Source organism: Pholis gunnellus (genome assembly GCF_910591455.1).
Source record: "Pholis gunnellus genome assembly, chromosome: 15".
Lineage (NCBI taxonomy): Eukaryota > Metazoa > Chordata > Actinopteri > Perciformes > Pholidae > Pholis > Pholis gunnellus.
The window spans coordinates 12,778,439-12,796,243 of NC_136542.1; the positions used below are offsets into that span (position 1 = coordinate 12,778,439).

Genomic DNA, 17,805 nt, shown 5'->3' on the forward strand with positions numbered 1-17,805 from the left:
TACTTTTAATGTTTCGCAATCAAAAGGTTGTGGAACTAGCTAACGTTAGCGTTAAGCTAACGGTACTGAGCGTTAGCTAGCAACGGCTAATTTTAAGACAGCTGAATGTTATGAACACCATGATTAAGTGTTTGCCTAAAGACGTACAGGGGAAACTTCGCTCCGGTGTCGCTCTTCCCTCGCTTCAGCAGTGCATAGAGGAGCTGATCCTGAACAGCATTGATGCCGAGGCGACCTGTGTGGGGGTCAGGGTGGACATGGAGGCGTTCAAAGTACAGGTAGTCGACAACGGCGCTGGCATAAATGCTGAGGACTTGGAGTGCGTGGGAAACAGATACTACACAAGCAAATGCAGCACCGTCGAAGACCTGGACAACCTCAGGTGGTATGGCTTCAGGGGGGAAGCCCTGGCGAGTGTAGTCTCACTGGCCACACTAGTTGAAATCTCAACAAGGACCAGATCATCTGTGAAAACTCACGTCAAAATCTTCAAGGATGGCAAGGGCATGGATGTGTTTGAGGCAGAGACTGCTCGACCCTCTTCGGGGACAACTGTTGTCATTTGTAACTTCCTCCACAACATGCCGGTCCGGAGGAAGAGGATGGATGCTGTCCTGGAGGGTGAGCGGATCAGACACAGAGTGGAGGCCATTTCCCTGGTGCATCCCTCTGTGTCCTTCACCCTGAAGAACGACTGCACAGGAGCCATGATGGTGCAGCTTCCTAAAGCCAGAAACACCTACCACAGGTTTGCTCAGATGCACGGCCTCGGGCGAGCACAGAAACTTGGAGAAATCCGCTGCACGCGCGGACTGTTTGAAGTGATGGGTCACATTGGCAGAGAAGGCCACTACAATAGCAGCTTACAGTTCCTGTATGTAAATGACAGACTACTCCTGAAAACACGGATACACAAGCTCCTGAACTTTCTCCTTCGCAGACTGAGTGCTTCAAATCCGAAGAATGACAGTCCAGACGGGCAGTCTGCTCTCAGGAGTCCAAAGCACAAACGAAGCCACGAGCTGCACGGAGTATACGTCATCAATATCAAATGCCCTTACTCGGAGTATGACATATGTCTCGAGCCTGCCAAAACTCTGATAGAGTTCAAAGATTGGGATGGAGTTTTGCTATGTATAGAAGAGGCAGTGAAAGCTTTCCTCAGCAAGGAGAACTTGGTGGCTGTGCTTTCTCACGATGACTTGGACTACATAGCTCCCGAATTGTTTTGCACTCACAATACAGACCAAGAGGGACAAAACACGGGCGACGGTGGCCAAGCAACTAGCAGAGCTTCCTCACTAGATTGTACTTTTGCGATGAAACTGGCTTCTGATCCTGTCTATCGAAAGCGCAAGGATGACTGTGTATGTGAGGACAATGTTGGTCGGGAGTGCAAGGAAGAGACTGAAGAACAGGGGAAGCAAAAGATAACTGCAAATGAGTTGGAAAAGATAAATAGGGAAGAAAGTATAAACAAAGAATATAGATCTGAGCTAGCTACATCTGATAATAATATTACTGTGGACGAGGAGCCAGCCTTTAGTGAAGCTGGGGAAGACACTCAAGTGTTATGTGTGTCAAATTCAGTCAGACAACTAGAAAGTGAAAAAGAGACGCCATTAAACACAACTACCTCAACCAGCAGTGGGATTCCACTAGACAGCGTCTGTCCACAATTTCAACCTGATTTAAACAGCATTGAGCTAATATTACCTGACTGTCAGGGTGCAGGAGGACAAGAACTGACTTTAATTAGTAACGGAAGGATCGGCCTGTCTGATCCATACATTCATGAAAGTCTGCTGACTCAGGACCCGTCCCGAATCAACAAGTCGGTATTTCAGCAACAGGTTTTAGCGCCGAAATGTGAAGAGAGATCCTTTGCATCAAAACGCAAAATCTCACTGTACGCAGGCCCCGGCAGAACTAGTCAGGAACCATCCTACGACATAACTCCCTCAAAGATTCACAGAATTTCAACTTGTCAAAAGTTGTCTTTACGTAAGGAGCCTGGATCCCTTGAGAAGTTCAGAAGAATATGTGGCCACGCTGGTGAGCTGAAATGCCCCTCTCAAGAGACTCATCACGTGAATCATACTAGACTTCCTCAGACACACAGCTTTGTTTTGAATTCCCAGAAAGACCAGCAAGATGGTGGCGTTACAGAAACGGAAAAAGAAGGGACGTGTAGCAGCCTCCGAAGCCCACAAACCCTCTCGGCATTCACCAAGTTAAAACCAGTCTCAGGGCAAAATGAAGGCAAAATATCTTTGGCAGCAAAACTCGTCCATTTGAAACGACACCGGACAGACGATTCAAACGTATCGCCGCACTTGTCAAGGACGACCTCACAGGACAATACCCGTCTCCGTCGTGAGTCCCTGAATCCTGAGCCGGTCCTGGGTTGCTGTGACAGTCCTCTACTGGCCGAGAGGGAAGAGGACACAACATCTGGGGACTGGCTTCATCACTACGACACATCTGTGGGGAAGACGGTTTATATCAACAAAGTGACGGGGCTCAGCCGATATGAAGACCCGCCCACTGAAGAAAAGCAGGCCTGCTGTACATCTGATGTCACCAATATGGCAGTTAGTGTCGTCTCTGAAATGGGTGAGTTGGCAGCTAATCAGCAGGTGATGTTGACGTGATAATAACTGGAAGTAGTGCTCAACATTAACCAGGAGTACCTCCACTGAACTGTAGGGATGGAATACAGATGTTACCCGTTTCAGGTGGATCTAGTGTTGCCCTTCCTCCCTAAATCCAGGACAGAACGAGTGATTAGTTCAGGGCTTGATGGCAGTGGTACCCGGCAGACAGATCAGACTGTAGATGGTAGGCTGCCACACACACACACACACACTCATATACAAAATGAATATTGGTTTGTGTTCACGTTTAATATTGTTTGTCTTATCAGATGTTGAGCGGTCGGACTCACTGAAGTCGTTGTACTCAAAATGGAATAATCCCGTGTTTGTCTGCCCTCCTACGGTAAACAACACTTCTTTGTTAACTTTGTAAGGATTTAAATAAGTTTAGTGTCTTAATGATAATTAGAATTGACTGTTTTTAGTGATGCATTATGAGCTCTACTGTGTCTCCAGGTGGGTGTGGACATATCGAGTGGGCAAGCCGACGGACTGGCTGTCAAGATCCACAACATCCTGTTTCCTTACCGTTTCTCTAAGGCCATGATTCACTCAATGAAGGCAACTGTCTCTTCTGGTTGAGCATGTTCTGACAAAATGTTCTTTTATAATGCTTCATCCATTCAACCTTCATTGATGTTATGAAGTAACTGCTATTTAATCGCCTTATAGGTTATTCATCAGGTGGATAAGAAGTTTCTTGCATGTCTCATCAACACGAGAGACGAGGAGTCTGCAGCAGCACTCGGTGAAACTGAAGGTATAGACGGGACTTAACTGTTTTGTCATTTGTTGATTCATCCGCATCTCATGCTCTTTATGCTGAAACCCCAGGAAACCTTCTGGTGCTGGTGGATCAACACGCTGCACACGAGAGAGTTCGACTTGAAAATCTACTGGCAGGTTAAAAAGATTGATCGTTGTTGGATTAACAATGCTGTTTCTGGGACCCTGGTGTGATGTCATAAATGTATGTCCTGTCATAGATTCTTACGAGGAGGACCCAGAGGCCCCCGGGGAGAGACGTCTGTGTTCATCAACCATTTTGCCACCTCTCGAGATCAGCGTAACAGAGGAAGAGCAGCGGCTGCTGAGGTGTGTTTACAGAGCTACAGGCAAATGAGAATACCTGTAAAACCAGAACAACTGCAGGCGAAGTCTGAGAATATACATTAGTTCAGTGAGTGTGGCTGAAGGGAATTTATTGAGTTAACTGCGCAGGACCTTTGGCTCAGATGCCCTCATTCAGTAGCATCGGCACTGTAATGATGTGGCAGCCTGTATTAATGGTAGAGTGCACGTCCCCAAATGTCACTGTATTTTTCTTGTAATCCATTGGCAAGAAAATCGCGTCGGTTTCCAGACAGTAGAATGAGTCAACTCTTAAGCGAGCACTTTGCTTGATTTGGACACGGACGTCATCAATCTGTAACCGCCGCAATCTGCCGACACAGTCAGTCCACTCAGAAGCCTATTGTCATCTTTCAAACTTACATTTTCTAAACCTAAATAAACGATACGCTCGCCTGTGGCTAAGCTGTAAATGTTTTAAACCAACTTTGTTCTGTTGTTTTTGTCAAACTGCACCCCGCATCTTTTAAAGCTCAAACTCTTTCTGTTTAATTCCTTGTCTATGCTGCATTCTCAATGACACTGAGGGTTTATTTCAAACCTGTTGGTTTCATGTCATGGACACTGTTACGTTAGCATGTTGGTTGAGCGGTGTTTTCTGTATCGCTGATGGACTCTTCCTCTTAAAGGTCTTGTGAAGCACATTTGCGGAGTTTGGGCCTGGAAGTGAAGTTCTCCCAGGCAGCGACTCCACAAGCTTTCGTGGGAAAGGTGCCGCTGTGCTTCATGGAAAAGGAGAGTAATGAGCTCAGGCGGGGGAGACAATCTGTTATCAAGCCTATTGTTAAGGTAAGACCTATGAAACCATCTATTGCATCGCTCGTTTAGCCAACTGGTCATCTCACAATTCTTCTTTTTCCCTATAATCACACATCAGGAGTATCTTCAAGAGCAGATTGAGGTGAGCTTAGAAAGCTTTTTCAAGTTCCTAAACCTTTTTGTATGGAGAAAGTATAACATTGACTTAATAAAGGCTAACATGCATCGTTCTATTTCTTTTTCTCAGTTACTCCGCTCCACTGGTAGAGTAAGAGGAACTCTGCCTCTCACTGTGCTGAAGGTGCTAGCCTCGCTAGCATGCCATGGTACGGTTACATTATTTCTCTCGTGCATTGATGCTTGAATAAATGACAGTTTCCCACTGACGTCTTGTTACACTTCACTTTAATACATGTATGCATTTAACAGGTGCCATCAAATTCAACGACAGCCTGAGTAGAGATGAATGCTGCAGCTTGGTGGCATCCTTGTCCTCCTGTCAGTTGCCCTTCCAGTGTGCCCATGGCCGCCCATCCATTGCTCCCTTAGTAGACACCCTCCATTTGGACAAAGACGAGAAGGTACTAGAATGGACTAGCGCATCTGAACTTTGTACTAAATATACTATTTAAGGCATTTTACAATCCGTTGGTGACTGAGCATTTTTGTCTCCTGCAGGAATTACAGAAACCCAACCTGCAAAAGCTGAGAGGAATGTATAAAGAGTGGGAACTATATGGAAATAGATAAGTGGGTGTGGCTTTACTGTCAACAAAATGAATTGTAACTCATCGAAATTAAATGGCTTAAATAGTCAAATTACGCCCAAAGCCCTGTGACCGAAACCTCTTGTTTGTCTTTTTATATAAACAACATATTTAACATATAAAACTAATGAATACTCAAGTCGTACACAAAAAGTTGTTTATAAAGGAATCGTTAATTTTCTAATACACCATTCTTAAACTGAATTAAACACCAATGTGATTGACATTCTCTTGTCTGCACAGTGGAAAAATGTAGATATGTTGTTTAAACAACCCAACACCAGTTTGATTGATATTTGATGGAGGACAAAAAAACAACTTGATTTAGAAAACAAATATAAATTATGATATCCGTTGTTGTTGTTTTTTCAAATGAACCCTTCAAATATGATCATTGATCACATTAACAGCAAAAGGCACATTGTAGCGACCGTGTATACGTTTCCAAACTTTCAGTCCCTCAGTATCCCTCAGGTTGTGCTAAAAAAACAAACGTATTTACTCGATCAACTTCTTGGTCTTGAAGAATCGTTTCAAATAGAGAACCTGCCATGCGGCCAATGCAAGAAAACAGCAGACGGATAAGACACTGAAGAGCTGCAACCGCGTGTTGGTGGAACCTGTTTAGGAAAGGAATTTGCAGTTAAATAGTGTCAAAACTTCAACTTGATAGTTTTCAGATACATGAAGCTATGAATCACACTGAGGAGAAAACTGCTGCAGCTCAGTTCAAAGCCATAAGCTTGCTCCTCTTCTAGCTAAACACCAAACAGCAGGCGATTTACATCTGCTATCAAATCACACATGTGGCCAAAAGAGAAACATTTAACTCGGAGAGAGCAGTGCAGCTGCAATTTTCTGCCCTGAGTGGTGATCTACATCTACAGTAAAGATATTGCTCTATTAGTTTACCATTTGTTTGTTGCATCTCTTTCCCTCGTTCCTTCAGGTAGGTGAAGTCATCTGCAATGGACCGTGAGAGGTGCTCAAGATGCGTTAGCTTCGCCTCAAGGGGGGTCAGTTTCTCCAAGTTTTCAATCTGACGAAGAGGTCGCAAGATTCATTTTTGTCATTTTGCGCCATCATACATTGAATTATCAGTAGTAGTTTGGATGAATACTAGTAACACGACTCCTCACCTCTGTGTTGTTCTTGGCTTCCACACCATGCTTCAGGTTCAGTATGACCAGTTGGTCTGGGACTCTCCCAGTGCCTAATGACGAGCAATAACACCCTATTTATTTAGTTATTTGACAGAAAATAATTTGGATTAACATGACTTTACACCCCAATTATCCATCTTGTGTTTGTCCAATTGAGTTGGAATATTACCTCTATCACTAATAATTAATTGAGAAAAGATTGTACCTCACTCACCCATTGGAGATATGCTGTTGAAGCAAACGTCAAACCGGTCGTAACTTTCTGTTATGAATAAAAATTTCCCTTTCGTGGCGTTCTCCTTGGTGTACAACGGGTCACCCGAAGAATCAGTGATCTGAGGAGAGAGTGAACAGAGGGGTTCAGGTATCAACTCAGTGGGGCAATGGGTCTTCTCCTGCCTTTGGAGTCGAGCTGGATGATGAATCAATATTATATTGGTATATTATATGACAATAGACGAGTATCATGATTAGTTTCATTACCTGATCTTAAAGAGCCCTATTACAATTACATGGCACAATGTTAACATATATTATTAGTTTTTTCAGAATAACATTTTTTAAATGCCCCTCTACTTTTTGGATTATTTACATTACACATTTTGTTTTGGTGAAAAAAATATTTCTGACAGAATATCATAACTATTTACAAGAATATTCATTGCAGGATATATTTTTAGTAGTAATCTTTAATTTTCTTTTTACAATAAAAACGTAAAGAACAACTTGTTTGATTTAAGAAACCGCCAAGATAAACATTAAGAAAGCTCGCCATATGTTACACCTGCCGTGCGAGTACCTTCAAATTAGTCCTGGTTTTTGGATTTTCGTCCACTTCGTAATCGCCTAAAACGAGCACGTCTTTGTGGATGTTTTCTTGCAGACATTTCATAGAGTTGACCGGCAGGTAGAATGTGATAGAAAGCACCGGGTCCAAAAGGACCGGGATCAGCAGGAAAACGCGAAGTTTAGACATGCTTCCAATCCCTTATCGTGATGATGAGAGTGACGGAAGATGCCGCTCCTGTCAGATGCTGACCCCGCCCCCTCTGCTCGTCTCCCTCCAGTTCCGGGTCGCGTCACGTGACTTCTCCGCCCCCACATGTGCAGCCTCTCCTCTTCACCACCTCCGCCCCAAGTAAACAATTTCAGCATCATTTCATTATGTCTGCCAGCAGCTCTCGATTCGTATCTTTGTAAAAGGCAGCCCCGAAGTGCTGAGTTTATCCAGATGCCTGTCAGACGGTTAACGTTAAGTAAACAAATAAATAAACTGGAGAAGCATATGCTTCACACAAATGAAATGGTGAGAGGACATTTGGTTAATCTGTAAGCGAACAGAAAGTGTATCTTTTGAAATGGTCGTGCAAAATGCATCACATTGACCTTGCAATAAAATGAGCTTTTACGTTATTAAAAGTCAGTGTGTGGTGTCCGGCTGGAGCCTACTGAAGTGTTTTTTACCCTTGAATAAATAAATGCACCAGGACATCATCGCAGGAAATTGTTGGCCTGCATATATGTATTTATAAATAGGCTCACGTTTCTCACCCCACGTTGCATTCAGATGAAGCCCATATTTGTGAATGGGAGTGAAAACTGCTGTATGGCTTTCGAGCAGTGACGACGTTTTTACCATATCTGAGACATATTGTAACATATCACTCGTGGTGGAAATATACTGGATGCTAAATGTCAAAATAATGTTGTTTTACCCCGAAAAGTAGGCCTGTGTGTCTGTCCGTCTGACCACCCTCCCCCCTCCACGGATGGTACAGTCTCAGTTCATTCATAAAATTCTAGCGGAGCATAAAAGGAGGGGCTTGCATTCTAGTCGTCCAGTTACCAGGTATATACCTGGAGAAAAGACCCGAAACGCTGCCAGCGGAAGGCCAGAGTCATATTTGTCATTGATCAGGACTTGTGTTTCTCTCCCCCCCCCCCCCCTTCCCTCGTGATGTATCATAATAACCTGACGCCTGACATGGATTCAGTCTCTTCCACCTGCCGGGCAGAGTCTCCTGTCGGGACACTTTTCCAGAAGACGCCAGAAGAGGCGAGCTCTCCAGCTTCCTCCTTAGAGAGCAATGCAAAGGTATGAATGGCTTTGTTGATCATACAGTCAACATGCAGCCCGGGAGGCGCTCAGTTCACGAGCTAATTGAGCGCCCCCTTTTTTTTTTTAATGTGGTCCACAGACTGATTGTTAGCATTCTAGGTGGGGGGAGGGGGAACTGATTGATACGATTTTAATTAACTCGGTGCGCTTTATTTATTTTTTTATCATCGTTCTTTTGTACAATACATTTGCTGAATACATTTGACGTGAGACCAGCGTGGGTTGGTGTGACAAATTGGCACCGTTGTCCGGGTTGTTTTGATTCCGACGTCCTGGGACCAAATGTGAGCGTGTCGATGCAGCGGTTCATTGAGAAAAATAAATCCATTCAGGAGACTCCACAGCATCTCTGCGTCAGTGTTGACGTCAGAAACCATGATAAAGTCAAATATTGATCTGGAGAAGGCTATTTCTGGATGGGTTTATTTCAAGAAAATATAACACATGCAGGCTGCCTTCTGTTTCTGTCTCTAAACATACGATGTGCAGGTTTAATTGAGGATTGTTATCACAATAGGATCCACTTGCAGCCACTAAGGCATGGGAATGTATTTATTTAAAAAAATCTCTATTATAGTCCTCATTGTGGATTATTTCCCTTTTTCAGGAGCTCTGCCGAGACATGAGCGTTGAAGACACTCCATTTGTTCCAACAGTCACTGCAATTTCCTCTACCCCAGATTTCCAGTGGATGGTCCAGCCTACAATTATTACATCTGTCTCCCCGTCTCTGGGTAGCAAGCAAGCCAATGAACCACAAAGCTCTCACCAGGCAACACCCAAAGTGGGCGGGAATAAGAGCAAAAATGCTGCCAGAAAGGGGAAAACAGTGCAGGTAGGTTAGCTCAGATGACGTCTACCTGCCATTGGACAGAATAGTCAATAGTGTAAATTTACATATGCTTGTCTGAATTCCTTGTGTGCAACAGCGCTATTGTGCATGCTCCTCTGGTGCCGTGTGCCGGCTGTGTGCCTTTCTTAGGCAGTCAATTTGTATTCAGGTCACAGCAAGTCTGCAACAATGGTCTATTTTTAGACGCATTGCAGCGAAACATGCTTATGCCATTCTTCAGAGGGTGAATTGGCAACAGATGCAGCGGATTAGAGGATGAAATGGCTGGATTCTTCAAGGTAATAACTTATTTCCTTCCCATCCCAGCTGTCTCCAGAGGAGGAAGAGAAAAAGAGGGTAAGGAGGGAGAGGAATAAAATGGCTGCAGCAAAATGTCGCAACAGACGGAGGGAACTCACAGATACACTGCAAACTGTAAGTAAACAGTGATTTGTTTACTCAGCTGTCATATGCACCCACTGTTTGTGTGTGTGTGTGTGTTATCTAATGATTCTGGATGTCGATCTATCCGAAGGAGACAGACGAGCTGGAGGAGGAAAGAGCAGCCCTGGAGACGGAAATAGCCAACCTCCTGAAAGAGAAAGAAAGGCTTGAATTCATCCTTGCCACACACAAACCAGTGTGCCAGATGTCAGAGGAGTTGGAGTCTATTTTCAAGGAGCCCACGGGGTCCCCAGAGCTACCGCCCAGTCCGGACGAGGACCGACTCCCAGAGGATGGCACTCAGGAAGCTCCCTCGCTCCAAGACATGGATATCTCCAGGGATCCGTCCACAGCCATCTCCGGGAACTCCGACATCTTGCTGTGCGCCAGTGCTGAAATCAACATCTGTGATCTTGAGCCCTCTCTGGACATTAAGGAAGGGCTGCTGGAGAATATGTTACCCAGTTTGGAGGAGAAAACCCCCATGGAGACAGCTCGATCCGTGCCAGACATCGATCTGAGCAGTTCCCTCGGGGTCTCGGACTGGGAGACCCTGTACAAGTCTGTCTCCAGCGACCTGGAACCTCTCAGCACTCCTGTGGTGACCTCCACCCCCACCTGCAGCAGCTACCTGTCTGTGTTCACATTCGCCTGTCCCGAGTTGGACTATCTCACAGAGGGACTTGACGGTCATAAAGGCGGAGGGGGCAAGGCTGAATCGGTGGATCTCCTCAACTCCCCAACTCTCCTGGCCTTATAATGTACAGAGGGAAGTGATCTGTGTGATCTCTCTAGTATTTCTGTTTGCAGGTTCCTGACTTTGAAATGATATGAACAACATATGCCACAGTATGCTGGAATAAGTTCATGAAATGTCATGTGTTTGTGACTAAGCACACATACAAACTTTCTCCAGATACACAGCCAACAGAGTGATGTAGCGAAAAGCATGGCTTTGACTTTCACAGGTGGGGCCGAAGTACGTTTTTGATTTCACAACGCATGCTGAAAAATTCCAAATAATTTTCAAAGCTTACATATATATATATATATACAGTATGTGTATGTATGTATGTATATATATATATATATATATATATATATATATATGATCTGTTACTAGATCTAAGATGTAATGTGGAATTTGATGTATCAGTATGGTTTTGTGTTTTTGTGTTAATAGTGTATTGATTGCTGTACATATTGTATTTACGTATTCATCCATGTTACGTGCATACCTCAATGTCATCAACTGTGGGTCGACCTCGTTGAAAGTTTTCCATGAAAACATCCAGTGCATATGCTATATATATCTTATCAAGATGTAACTTATGATTTATTTTTTTACCTTTTCAGAATTTGACTTCTTTGTTAAATTTGAGAATAAGTAAAAATGAGCATTGATTGCTTATCTATTCTGCTGAATAATTACAATAAATCTACATTCAGAGTGGAGTTTGTTGCTGGTGTTTGCAATTTGTTTCTGAGAAATCTATTTCTTGATCAAGGTGTAAATATGAAACGCTTGTGTTTAGAATGTACACATTATTTCAATAAATTGAAATGATATAGCTCTAATTATACAAAGGAAATATAATGTGCAAGGCAGAGTTGAGGTAAAAGTGTAAAAACTGGAATCACTATATTCTTTTAACTTGACCTCCGTATTTCCTAAAACCTAGTTTAAATGCGTTAGCTTCTACATTTTCGTATTATCCATGTGGCGCGCGTGTTTTGGGTTGGGTGAAGAGGGTTGTTCTGTATTTTCAGCGCAGGCCTCCGTCTGAGCCACATTCTGTCGTTGCAGTTTGCAGCCTCAGTGTTTCTTTTATGGGAGGAGCGGCGCGACTTCCCCACTTCTGCCCCCACTATGTAGGCTACTTTTTTTTTTTTTTTTACATCCCTGCTTACGTTTGGCTGGCATAGCCTAATTTCCGCATTCCCAAATCCTCCCCGACTGGGATCACGTTTAAAAATCGGTCTGATGCAACGATTTCCACTTTTTAAAATCTACTCTCGACCCTCGACTGACCAGAAGAAAGGACATTTGTTGCACCTGGGATCAAAGTCAGGTCGGTATACTAAACTTCGTCAATCGAGAGAGCTGAATGTTTTCTCCATACTAACCAGCCTATTGGCGCGCCGCGCACGGGTCAGAACGAGAGTTTGTGAACAGGCAGCGAGAAGCTCTGTGGTGTGTTTGGTTAAACTGTGCTGTTTACTGCAGTCTCTGTGTGCTTTCTTGTACTCAACAGAGACCTGACATCTTACTGAGCATGCTACAGAAGGATCATTTTTTCTTTTGTTTGCATTGCTCCTCTTACATGGAACTACGGCGTGCACAATTCAGAACAAAATGTTCCGATTTAGACCCGTCTGCCCGTTGCATTGGTGTTGTGCATTGCTTCTTAAAACACTGTGTTTTGATCGGAAGCGAAATCCGTTTTGAAAGACGAGCGCTAACGTTTTTGATCACTGCAGCTCCTTTGATGGGAAGACAAAGTTACGTAAGGTAAATGCCGCACTGAAAAAAAAAACTTCCGCTTTCAAGTTGACCAATGGCCTCAGTATGCACGCTGCAACACACTGTAGTCTGTTTAAGATGACTACACATATCCCTAAACTACTGACACTTCATGTTCATAAACTAACATGCAGTGGTTTCATGTTTAAGTGCAGAGAGTTCAAAACAAACTAACTGTAATACAGTCTAATCAGTATAAGTGTAATACATTGGCTTCTTGGACCTTCCGGGGACTAATAAAGTTATCATTACAAGAATGTTAAATAGCCTAGCTGTTTTAATCATAACTACTATGGACCATACTTAGAAGTCCTTTTTTTTTATCAATGTTCAAGAATCATGGTGTTAAGGCAGCTTTGTCTTTTGCTTTGGTTAATGTTGTTGTTCAACTTTAAAACCAAATTTCTAATGCATGTCATTACAAATCACATCCATTTCGTCTTGCACCATTTTCAAGACACATTGCCTGTCATGTGCCAGAGGCCGTGCTTTCACTTTGTCTATTCGACCTGTTGTTTGGGGAAGTGGGAAAACTGAAAGTTGTTCCCATGTGTGATGCTCATGTTCTCAGCATTACTGTTTAGATGCATAATTGGCACACACACACACACACACACACACACACACACACACACACACACACACTCTTCACTTAGAAATCCTGTCTATTGGACTTCTCTTGTGATAACATGCTGTTTTCTGCTGTTTATTTCCTCTAGTGTGGTCTTTGAGTATTTGACTGTTAGATGATTTTTAGCTGCATCATGTGGCTTGGAAATCTGCTGAGCTGTTGTCGTAATTTCCTGTGTCTTTGGCTGGTTTTGCTCTCACACACCTGTTGTTTGTCTTTGGATATTTTTTAAATGTTCATGTTCAGCCTTTTCAAATTGAGGCCTTCGCCAGTGATAATGCACAAATGTGTGAAAAATCTGTTCTGCACAAAACATTATAAGTAGACGGGGACAACTTTCATTTTTCATGTGGCTAAACCAAACCAAACAAGTTAAATTTGGGTTCATATTTTACCCCATTATGGTGAATTTTGGCAGCCACATTTCACTCCCCCGACATTAGGTCTCGTAAGAAGGAAACCATGGCTATTTCTTTAGTTCTCCTTGACATAAAGAGGAATGTGTCTGAGTGTGCTTTGTACACTGTTACTCGTCTCTCATATGGCCTCAGGGGATTAAATGAGGCAAAGTCTTGCCAAGATCCATGTAAATGGCTGTATATTCATTCCAAAGAAAAATATTAAAATAACCTAATGAGAGCAGCCTTAGCATCCGGCTCCTCTAACAGACCAGCAATTCATCAGTAAAGCACGTCTGACTGCTAGAAATGAGCAGTGCACCTCAGGCGTATGCCTTCATGAAGCTCTGTAACCGACTGCAGGTCAAATAACGCCCTTAAATGTCTACTTGCTGCGAATTTGTTATTGTAAAATGGCTTTTCTACCCTCATACCAAAAAGTATGTACTATAACAAGCAGAGCAGATAGACTTGTGTGTGTTTTTCATTGATCTGGTTTAGTTGCTGTCTGAATACGTCTTCCATTTTCTCCCTCTGCCTACTAGCTGTGGTCACGACCGAGTCTGACGCGATGCCAGGACGAATCCCAGATCCCTCTGTGACAGCAGGCTCACTGCCCAGCCTGGGTCCACTGGCTGGGATCTCAGCCACCATGCTGACTGACGAGCTCAAATTTTGTGACTTCCAGGAGTTCGGCACAATGCTCTCACCTCTGCACTTCCTGGACGGTCTGGGGAAGAGGCCCCTAGTGATCAAAACAGAGGTATAGGAATCACTGAGGAGCTGATGACTAGATCATGTAAATACAAATGGTGCATTTTGAGTTGTTTTTCACTTTGCATGCTTTTTCTAAACTGACGTTCAGACATTTATGGCATTTAGCCACAGTGGAAAGAACAGTTGCAACAAACCAAATACAGAATTTAAATATTTCAAATGAATCCCACAGATTCTAGCTTAACTATGTGTAACATTTGCCTAATGTGTCATAAAGAATTTGCCTGAAGTGAAACCACCCTTGCAATTTCAGCATTGTGTTACATGTTAATCACCAGTTCCACCTAGTGGACATAACAGGACATGATACTTTTAAAAAAGTAAAAATATGCATTTGAAAACAGTAATATGAAAACTTTGTCATTAGCGTTTTATAGGAAACATTGCAAATACGGCTAAACATAGGCCTCGTTATGTCTTGGATCACTTCACACATGTTCACTTCATTATGTTGATGCTGTGACTGAGACAGATCAACATACATGCAAAGTTAGCATACAATCAAATGAAGAATTCTTAGTTCTTCATTTAGCTCAACATTCCTTTTGCTTATTGATCATGATAGTGAAGAAGGCATGGCCAAAGCCTACTGCTATTACAGTCAAATGTAATATAAAGAAGGTGAGATGATATTTTTTAATCATGTATCATCATTTTGTACTGAAACGTGGATAGTCTCCCAATGTACAGCAGGTCCATCAGGACTTAAGCTCACACCTTTTTTTTGCCTGCTCTGTTGTTTAGAGGGATGAAGAGGATGACAGGAGGAAACGAAGGCGAGAGAAAAACAAAGTGGCGGCGGCTCGATGTCGAAACAAAAAGAAGGAGAGAACAGATTATCTACAAATGGTGAAACATGATTGCGTTGTCATTATTTCAAACTTTCACAAATGTATCTCATCTGTTGTTATCGCCAAAACAACATGTCTCCAGTATTATTATTAATAATGATAAGTTGTATCGCCTCCTTTTCCCTCCATCGTCTCTCAGGAATCAGAGAAACTAGAGATGTTAAACTCTGACCTTAAAGCCCAGATTGAGGAGCTGAAGCTCGAACGACAGCAACTGATCCTCATGCTTAACCGGCATCGCCCCACATGTATCGTCCGGACAGACAGCGTGAAAACCCCGGAGAGCGAGGTGAACCCCCTGCTGCAGGAGCTGGAGGGAAAGTGAAGGTGCGACGACTTTGTACAGTTGAGAAGAAGCAGCCAACTAGCAGCACTTAGAGTTGGAGGAGACCCAGCCAACTCCTCCCACCTTAACTCAGAGCATTTCGCCACAAAATGTGGATCCAATAACAATGGACACTGTTTATTTCAGTTAAATCACATATTCTTTGTGTTTGACTCTCTTGCTCTCCCATTTACTTGTCATTGTGGTCGCCAGAGCTCCAGCCACTGTCAGTATGAAGTTAAACAAAAAAACACAACACAGATATTGGCACATTGCTTTACATTCTATACATTCAGTTTGTTGTTTTATAGTAGATTTGTACTATATGTCTTCTTAGCTTTAGCCAGCGCTTCAATACATTTCCAGCATCTACAATTTTCCACCACTGAAAACAGTTTCAGCTCAGCAATTCATTTGGTGATTTACAAATGAACAATTTTATTTTGCCTTTGTTAAAATGTATTCTATGAATCATAGAAATTTGAACTGAAATTCAGCTAGAGGAGAGCAAATAGGTGGGCTTAATAGATACATTTAGTTTCATTTGCTCATTTAATTAAGAAAATAGTAAATTCTCTATTTTTCAATACCTACACCCACACACAGCCAGAAGCTTTTTTTTTACTACATAATGGCCGTCATGATTCATGGTCATTCTTCTTCTTTCATTCATTTGGTGGCTGAGCGGTTGATCCTTTTTCTTTTTTTTCCTCTGGTTTTGGCGCAGGCGTCATGTATGCACATATATATGTATCTATATCTATATATATGTATATGGACTGTTTACATTGTACTTTATTTTTTCTGTTAGCATATTGTTACTACCAATTATGTTTTTTTATACTTTTGTATATGATGTTATATAAGCATATAAGCTATCACAAAATCCCATTTTGTATTTCCTTAAGAAATAAATATTTAGTTTTTTTTTTTTTTACTGGATTTATTTGAGTCCTACAAAATTGAAAACATGTCCTTCATAAAATGTTTCATGACCAAACATTCTGGTCAACGGTGCCATCTGGTGGCTAGTAGCATCACAACCTGATTAACCCCCTACGTCTACATTTTTAATTCCACATATGTGTTATAGTTTTATGCACGAACTTTCGAACTATTTCAACCATTTGATCTATTGTAGCTATTGTACCTCTTCAGTATCCTACTTTACCCTTAAAGTTTGGCTCATATCTGTCAGTGAGGTTTTCAGGGAGCCTGCAGAGGGAAAGCTTTGTTTCAGCTGTGGGTAATTCCATACAATGCCTTTACTTTTGTGTTTTTTAAATCCATTTCTTGTGTTTAGATTTTATATTTAATTCACATTTGATCTGTTATGATGAAAGTATAATTACAACACAGGCTAGGTACTTACAGGAAAACACAAAGTGAGTAACAAGGCACACCTTGTTCTCTCCCTGGAGGAGGGACTATAGGATTACAAGCAAACATTGGGATAAATAAACAAAGGTTAACCGATAAGTATATGAAGTTAGTGTTTATTTGACATTAGTTGTCTTATCTGTGTCGACTGACTGATGTCCCCACACTTATAGCTTGTCATTTCTTATCTCAGCAGCTGGGTGGAGTAAAACTCGGGTCGTAGTGTTCAATACAGAGGATTTCTCAGACAGCTTAAGTATTAAATCAACTCGTGCCGAGCAAGTCAGTCCTTTGGAATGAAGTCTGAAGTTATCTAAGTTCTTTTTTGTTCTCAAACTGACTCGTTTTTGGAACACAAGTGACCATTGGTATTTTTCTCATCGTCACTTCTGTAATTTAATTAGTATATTCGGACCGTTTTAAAATAAGTAAGTTACGGCAGTGGTGGAAGACTACATCTTCCAAGTGCGCTCGTTTGAATTGAGGCAGAAAATGGGAGAAGATGCGCGGGCCTCGCAAGAAAGTAGCGCGCGCGATGCGAATGATGATGGTCCACATTTAAGAGCGCGGGGACCAGATGCCGCGGAGCATATTGAATGCAGCAGCATCCCAAACGGCGACAGTGTCTCTCCGGCCACAACGCGTTTATACAAGAGGCGCTGGCTGATCGTGTGCCTGTTCAGCGCGTACTCCCTGAGCAACGCGTACCAATGGATCCAGTACGGCATCATCAGCAACATAATGATGAAGTTCTACAACGTGGACGGCTTCGCTGTCGACTGGCTGTCCATGATCTACATGCTCACCTACATCCCCTTCATCTTCCCGGTGACCTGGCTCCTGGACAAGAAAGGGCTGCGTGTCACCGCGCTGCTGGCCAACGCGCTCAACTTCGCCGGGACATGGATCAAGGTGGCCAGCGCCAAAGCCAACCTGTTCGGGGTGACCATGTTCGGACAGTTTGTAAGTTCCCTTGCCCAGGTCTTCATCCTCGGGATGCCCTCCAGCCTGGCGTCGGTCTGGTTCGGCGCGGACGAGGTCTCCACC

At 42.9% G+C, this 17,805-nt stretch overlaps 4 protein-coding genes across 4 annotated transcripts; 3 read left to right on the plus strand and 1 right to left on the minus strand.

Annotated features, from left to right (window-relative positions):
• Positions 1-16: 16 nt before the first annotated feature.
• On the plus strand, positions 17-5,453 carry mlh3 (mutL homolog 3 (E. coli)). The gene is made up of 12 exons (XM_079174292.1): positions 17-2,616; positions 2,710-2,841; positions 2,927-3,000; positions 3,114-3,218; positions 3,330-3,417; positions 3,492-3,560; positions 3,644-3,752; positions 4,418-4,577; positions 4,666-4,689; positions 4,795-4,873; positions 4,977-5,128; positions 5,226-5,453. The coding sequence occupies exons 1-12, from the start codon at positions 111-113 to the stop codon at positions 5,295-5,297; spliced, it is 3,570 nt and encodes a 1,189-aa protein (XP_079030418.1). The 5' UTR covers positions 17-110; the 3' UTR covers positions 5,298-5,453.
• A 145-nt stretch (positions 5,454-5,598) lies between these two features.
• Positions 5,599-7,496, minus strand: LOC306707016 (transmembrane emp24 domain-containing protein 10-like). The gene is made up of 5 exons (XM_079174291.1): positions 7,277-7,496; positions 6,692-6,812; positions 6,454-6,527; positions 6,227-6,353; positions 5,599-5,934 (listed from the first exon to the last, which is right to left on the minus strand). The coding sequence occupies exons 1-5, from the start codon at positions 7,451-7,453 to the stop codon at positions 5,813-5,815; spliced, it is 621 nt and encodes a 206-aa protein (XP_079030417.1). The 5' UTR covers positions 7,454-7,496; the 3' UTR covers positions 5,599-5,812.
• A 938-nt stretch (positions 7,497-8,434) lies between these two features.
• Positions 8,435-11,190, plus strand: fosaa (v-fos FBJ murine osteosarcoma viral oncogene homolog Aa; the record flags this gene model as incomplete). Its single annotated transcript, XM_079174858.1, has 4 exons — positions 8,435-8,572; positions 9,204-9,431; positions 9,756-9,863; positions 9,964-11,190. 4 exons carry the CDS (start codon positions 8,435-8,437, stop codon positions 10,630-10,632), a joined length of 1,143 nt encoding a protein of 380 aa, XP_079030984.1. The 3' UTR covers positions 10,633-11,190.
• A 632-nt stretch (positions 11,191-11,822) lies between these two features.
• LOC306707411 (jun dimerization protein 2-like) lies at positions 11,823-16,815 on the plus strand. The gene is made up of 4 exons (XM_079174861.1): positions 11,823-11,944; positions 13,971-14,188; positions 14,947-15,051; positions 15,193-16,815. The coding sequence occupies exons 1-4, from the start codon at positions 11,857-11,859 to the stop codon at positions 15,376-15,378; spliced, it is 597 nt and encodes a 198-aa protein (XP_079030987.1). The 5' UTR covers positions 11,823-11,856; the 3' UTR covers positions 15,379-16,815.
• The last annotated feature ends 990 nt before the right edge of the window (positions 16,816-17,805 follow it).

Excerpts from the sequence above, each read along its gene's own strand:
- mlh3 (XM_079174292.1), top strand. The coding sequence starts at position 111 with ATGAACACCATGATTAAGTGTTTGCCTAAAGACGTACAGGGGAAACTT. Across the intron at positions 3,001-3,113 it reads TGTTTGTCTGCCCTCCTACG|GTGGGTGTGGACATATCGAG; the intron begins GTAAACAACACT and ends CTGTGTCTCCAG. Across the intron at positions 3,753-4,417 it reads GAAGAGCAGCGGCTGCTGAG|GTCTTGTGAAGCACATTTGC; the intron begins GTGTGTTTACAG and ends TTCCTCTTAAAG.
- LOC306707016 (XM_079174291.1), bottom strand. The coding sequence starts at position 7,453 with ATGTCTAAACTTCGCGTTTTCCTGCTGATCCCGGTCCTTTTGGACCCG. Across the intron at positions 6,813-7,276 it reads AAACCAGGACTAATTTGAAG|ATCACTGATTCTTCGGGTGA; the intron begins GTACTCGCACGG and ends CTCTCTCCTCAG. Across the intron at positions 6,354-6,453 it reads AAGCCAAGAACAACACAGAG|ATTGAAAACTTGGAGAAACT; the intron begins GTGAGGAGTCGT and ends CCTCTTCGTCAG.
- LOC306707411 (XM_079174861.1), top strand. The coding sequence starts at position 11,857 with ATGCAACGATTTCCACTTTTTAAAATCTACTCTCGACCCTCGACTGAC. Across the intron at positions 11,945-13,970 it reads GCACCTGGGATCAAAGTCAG|CTGTGGTCACGACCGAGTCT; the intron begins GTCGGTATACTA and ends TCTGCCTACTAG. Across the intron at positions 14,189-14,946 it reads CCCTAGTGATCAAAACAGAG|AGGGATGAAGAGGATGACAG; the intron begins GTATAGGAATCA and ends TCTGTTGTTTAG.